This window comes from Astatotilapia calliptera, chromosome 7 (genome assembly GCF_964374335.1).
Source record: "Astatotilapia calliptera chromosome 7, fAstCal68.1, whole genome shotgun sequence".
Classification (NCBI taxonomy): domain Eukaryota; kingdom Metazoa; phylum Chordata; class Actinopteri; order Cichliformes; family Cichlidae; genus Astatotilapia; species Astatotilapia calliptera.
The window spans coordinates 20,139,388-20,145,387 of record NC_137428.1 but is presented as its reverse complement, the minus strand read 5'-3'; the positions used below and the strand labels follow the sequence as shown (position 1 = coordinate 20,145,387).

The 6,000-nt window shown below is 38.9% G+C and overlaps 1 protein-coding gene across 1 annotated transcript in view; it reads right to left on the bottom strand.

Annotated features, from left to right (window-relative positions):
• Positions 1 to 773: 773 nt before the first annotated feature.
• The window catches only part of mtrex (Mtr4 exosome RNA helicase), a 16,210-nt gene continuing 10,983 nt past the window's right edge, over positions 774 to 6,000 (bottom strand). Inside the window, exons 22-27 of the mRNA XM_026173506.2 lie at positions 4,534 to 4,697; positions 3,885 to 3,990; positions 2,276 to 2,332; positions 2,026 to 2,188; positions 1,680 to 1,784; positions 774 to 1,316 (exon numbers count right to left, since the gene is read on the bottom strand). Coding sequence (XP_026029291.1) covers positions 1,264 to 1,316; positions 1,680 to 1,784; positions 2,026 to 2,188; positions 2,276 to 2,332; positions 3,885 to 3,990; positions 4,534 to 4,697 — 648 coding nt within the window. The 3' untranslated portion in view covers positions 774 to 1,263. The remainder of the gene's footprint in view (positions 1,317 to 1,679; positions 1,785 to 2,025; positions 2,189 to 2,275; positions 2,333 to 3,884; positions 3,991 to 4,533; positions 4,698 to 6,000) is intronic.

The window sequence follows — 6,000 nt, the reverse complement described above, 5'->3', positions numbered from 1 at the left end:
ATACCAAATATTGACTTTCACGTTCATAAAAATTGTGCAAACACTATTTTGCATTATATTTCCATTTGTGTTCGCATGTTTCAATAAATTGCTGCACCCATTTCCTATAAACTCTGAGATCAGCAGGTCTCAGTTCGCTTTTCAATCAACTCAGTAAGTGACTGTGTAAAAGACATGTTTACTGTTGTACAAAATGTTTACTTTGACACGCAAAGCACAGCATACTGATGTTTATCAATGTTAAAGCTTCAGTTGCTTATTATTTTGCAGCTTCACTTCGTTTGTGTGGTAGTGGATTTGGAAGCGGGTTTTGAGCGCGTGAGCTGGGGTGTATCTGAATATCAAGAAACACCGCAACCTGCTGTTCAAACCAATGAACTTCCAGATGAATATTATAATGAAACATGTGATCCAATTCCAGCATATACACTTTATTAAAAACATCAGAAGCAGAGCCCCCCCCCCCCTAAATTTAAGAGCCCGATGGTGGTTGAGTTAGATTGCTGGCTCAGTGCTCACACAAATGAACTGGTGGGGTGTTTGAATCTCATGTACGTTTTATGTAGCACCGCCACCTGCTGTTCAAACCAATAAACTACCAGATGAGGTTGAATACATATATAAATAAAAACATTCAAGTGAAGAAGTTTCTACCATGTTTGGTGAGAGCACTGCAGAGTAGGCTGTCAGTTCAGGTCCTGTGTTGCTTGGCTGGACAGCTACTGTTATTACAACCTTCTGTTTAATATCAGCATCAAGTGAATGGACAACAGTTTGCTTTTTATATATAATCTGTATGTAAACAAATACAGACGTTTATTGAAAACTGTCAAATATGTACACACATGTAAAAATACGGAAAAATAAAGTGGGTTATTAACATCGACACAGGTATTTGATGTATTATGTCATGAGCTCTCCTCAGATCAAAGCACAAAATAATTATCAGTCTAATTATGCACATTTTTGCCATTTAAGCAAAAACAAAACATGCATATTCAATGAACTGTGAAAACAGACCATATATGATGCGCACAGTGAGGACAATGATTGGGAAACCTCAGCAGGATGAAAGTGTTTATGGAAGTTGCTGTGATTGCACAGTTAGCATTCCCAAAGAGCTTTCAGCTGGAGCCAATGGAATAATCACCAATTTAAGTTCACTAAGGCATTACACATTTTTAAAAAAAGGGTAAATAACAAAGCACATGACTTCTATAGTGAAACAAACAACCACCAAAGAGCAGGGTTCACTAAAAGACACTATAAGTAGAGACTGGCAGCAAAGACGATGTCTCTCTTGATCTTTGTTATTCCTGCAGGGAGAGAAACACAATTCAAACTCTGTCACAACTTTTACATGAACAATTACAGAATCTAGTTTTGGCTTCTTCATAAAACGTAAATGGTTTGTTAAAAACATGCACTAAATGCATGCACTAAATACATGTACTAAATGCATGCACTAAATACATGTACTAAATGCATGCACTAAATAAAGTTTATGATGCACAGGTGTACTATCAATGTAGTTTTAACAATACAAAAATAAATCTAACAAAAACCAACAAAAAACAGTGAAAAATGTCCAACTTTTTAAGGATTTGTCATGTTAGACTACATTTAGAAAGGGAGCTAATATTCATTCAAATGAAAAATTGGTGCAATGTGTTTCCTACCTTCAGCAAACTTATTCTCCAGCTCTGTGTTGCCGATGGCTTTAGATGCAGAGCACATTTGTCTCAGGACCTCCTCCAGACGACGCATGCAACGGATGATGCTCCCTAAACAGAAATCCAGAGTGTAGATACATGTGTTAGAAATCTTTGATTATATATCTATCTATCTATCTATCTATCTATCTATCTTTTTTTGAGAGTAAATGTGTTCACTTTGTATCAAATAACTCATCTGACCCACAAAATCTGCCTCAAATAGAAAATATTTCCTAATACTGGAGAAAGGAACCAATAAATTGTGATCTTAATAATTAAACACCTGCAGATTGTAAGAGAAGTAACAAACCTTCAAAGACGTCGGTCATTTTGCAGATTTGAGCAAACGTGGCCCCGTTGGCCCAGGCATAAACCACGTCCATTAGGTGGGGTTTAAATTGGTTCAGATAGCTCTCTTCGTCCACCTCCAGCTTGGCGTCTGCTGACACTTTGGCGATGCGCTTTGCACATTCCTGAACACAACAGAAACAGTGATGCTTTCATTTCTACTAAAGTTCACGCATTTAACAAGATACAGCTCCACTCTAATGCAGTCTCACCTGCATCTGTCTCAGCGGTGCAGCGAGCTGCTCAGTTAGTTTTGGCATCTCGCTGGCCTGGAGGAAAAAAAACACAACATCTAAATAATTAGTACAAGTACCATATAAATGTTAATGTTATTAAATCATAATACAGCATAACTCCTGCACGCATGTCTAAGTTTTTCAGAAAATACAGGAGGAATACAAGGAGGAAAGACATCAGTAATTATCTTAGCGAAGCATCAAATAAATTTGTGGAGGTTTATGAGGAAATTCCCAAACAATCTGAAGTCCATCCTTCTACAGTGAGGAAGATTATTCATTATCAAATGGAAAGACAGTTGCCAGGTGGGCATCCAAGCTAAATTCATAGCAAGGTCAGAATATGCAATGATCAGGGAAACTGCAAAAAATCCAAGAGCTGCATCTCACTCTATGGGAGTGTTGGCATGTTAAAGGCCCAAATTTCATGATAATTAAATTAGAAAAAGAATGAACAAGTATGCTTGTATGGAAGGACTACAAGGAGAAAGTGACTTCCCTTAGGAAGAACATGGCAGCATGGATAAGGTTTGCAAAGTTGCACAAAACAAAATGACTCATCAAGGAACCAAAGCATATCAGCAGCTCATATCACCTCTCACTAACTGGCAGGAGCGTAATGGAGGGGTCATGACTTTGCCTAATTTTACAGCCACTGTACCTGGGCACTTTGTAGTCATTGAATCAAGCACGATCTCCACTGTATATCGAAGTATCCTAGAATCAAATGTAAGTCTCCGTCTCACAACAATTTGAGATACTAATGTTATTTTCATCAGAAAGCTTAGGGCCTCCTAGGCTGCCGGTATCACTTTTATAAGCAGCCACATCTGCTCTTTAAATATTTATTGTGGTCTGGATTTTTATTTTTCAATACAGCAGTATTGAAGTCAGGTGGTATTTATACATATTCTAGTGTGCTATTTTGCATTCGAGCAGCTGTTTGGTCTGCAGATGCAAACTAATATTAACATGCACTTGATCTCAGTGAATATCTGTTTGGTGGCTCCTCTGAGAAGCTAATGTGCAGGATTAGAGGTATGTTCACGTCTGCAAGTTATCGAGAAGGTGATGAACTTGGCTCAATAAGTAACAAATGTACAATTTATTTTCAGGTGTTCTTCCGACCAACGCTGAAGTCCTTTAAAAACATGCTAATTGGCTAAAGTCCCCATCATCAACAGCTAAAATAGCAGCAGGTCGTCTTTAAAGACAACAGCTGTGCACTCACATGCGCACCGGATTTATTGGAAACATGACAGCTGCTTGTCATTATTCGCTGTGTAAACATTTGAAGCTGGCTAATAAGAGACAGTCCGATATGGGATTGAGGTCAGAATTTTCCCGTTCACAGGACTGAGCTAATGAGAAACCAATGAAAGTCTGTTTAAACATGTGCTGATGCTGGATCAACCTATTTTGAGAGTTTGGTGTTTGCTTTGACTGTAAAGCAGGAGAAGAAGCCAAGAATGTGAAAGCAGCTCGAACTTACAGGAATGGGAATAAGGTGTTTATTTTAGTGTTCGGGAAAAGATGAATCTTTGTACATCGAGTGAGTGATGCATTTGTGTTCGTTTGTCCCTACGTTTTCCTGGAAGACAAAGCAGGACAGCAGGGCGGTGGCTTGCTCAACTGTCAGATCATTGAAGAGACCGTTGAACATCATCTCAGTCAGCAGGAGCTCGTCGGCACTGGAGATATTTATACAGAAACTTAATTATATAATGACTTTGCTTCAATATCTTGATCTTTTCAAAACAGCAGCTATAAAAGAAATGTGAGGTGGAACACGGAGTAAGAATCTGCTTTTTTATGCTAAATATCTAATTGTAAGACATCAAAACAACAGCTAGGAATAGGAACTTTAGGTAACTCACGTAACCCCAGTTCTCAGGGTAGCATGAGTGAGATGCCCTTTTTGCTGGGGTGAAGTGAGAAAAACTGCTTATCTTTAAAAAAAAAAAAAAAAAAAAAAAAAAAATGGCCACATAGTAGTGCAAGCTTCATAAGGTTGGGTGGCTGTCCAACGTGGTCGTTTCAATCATCAGCCAATCAGGATTGTTGTAATGGAATAAGGCTTTTAAGGAATACGCAAGCAGGTGCATCCCATGCTGAGGCATCTCACTCATGCTGCTGTGAGAGCCGGGGTTACACAAGTAACCTGAAGTTTCCAGGTTCATTTACATTTTCTTCACTGTCCCAGCTTTGTGTGTGTGTGCCCCGCCCTCCCCTACCTGCTAATTTCACAGGCGACCCGCCCTTTCATCTCAATGACGTCAGAGGGACTGGCAAAACCAAGTCTTCGAAGAACTCTCTTTCTGCACTTCAGCTGGTCCATCTGCAAGATGGTTCGCGCTTTTTTGAGGTCTCGCTTGGCTGTTCGAACATCTGCTGCGATCTGAAACACACACACACAGTTATGTTATGCAAATTTCTTCATTTTTAACTTGTTGAACTTTGATTTCAGGGTTTCTTAAAGTCTCAAAAAGCTGTGTGATAGGTTCCAGTTTAGCACATCAGAAAACTTCAAGCAACTTTAGCTGTCAGAGTGATGAAGAGGAATGTGAAAGACAATTGCATCAGATGTTCATGTGCATGCTTATCTCATACCAACTATTTAATTTATCCACTTCAACCTCTTCTACTGTGTTTAACACACACACACAAAGACTCCACCAGCACTGCTCATCGATCAAAGACAGAAGCAAAGACTTCTCTGTAATGGTGACTGGATGTGTTGGTAAAGATAAGTGACATCACAGGAACACTTAAAGCTAAAGCTAAGACTTTTTAGTGCTTGTGCATCTGTAAGATGTGCTGAGTTCAGCCAGTGCTACCTGTTTGGCTAAACAAATAATATAAATGAGACATCAGAAATGGTAGCATCTGTAAAAACCAATAAAAAGATGAACCTGAGGATTAGCAGCAGTTTTGTTTCATTTTGGTGTTCAAAGAAAGCAAAATTAAATTTACTGGACCTCTGAATGTAGGAATAACATTCACAAGCGGTCATTTTTCCTGTTTGCCTGTATGTACATATTTGACCACAACTGAACAGAAAAATCCAATAAAAAGAAATCAAGTCTCATCTAACAAAAGGTACTTTTTGTAGATAAACAGGAAAGTTCAAACATTGAGAAATTAGAGTGTTTAGCTGTTATTTGTTATAGTAACCTGTTGTGGTATAGACAATACACCCCAATATCAATCAAAGCTACCAATAAATAACCCTAACCAAAAGTGATGTTTTGTTCCAACACAAAGGTGATAGACAACTAAATACTTTGTTAGTACCTTGTTGCGATATACGGCCCCACAGGGTAGTAACAAAGTGTTCAACAGTGTAAGAACCTTTGAATTCACTGAAACAGTGCTCAGAGTCGCTTCCAGAGAAGCCATGATCAAAACCATTACCAAGTCAGAGAAAAAGCAAAGAACAACAGGTTATAAATAAAAATGGCAAACTGGAGACCAATACCCACACTCATTAACTCAGTCCTAGCCTTCAGGCAGCTAATTCTCACACTCTTTATTTTCACACTCTTGATCAGCGGTGTGATGAGGCAACTGGTTAAAACCAGCCACATAGTTGTTCCCGACCGCATAGCATTACTCACGCTTACTAGTTTACAGCTGACACAGTGGATACCCCAGTGACAGTGATGTTTACTTACGCAAACATCACTTACCAGGCAAACACA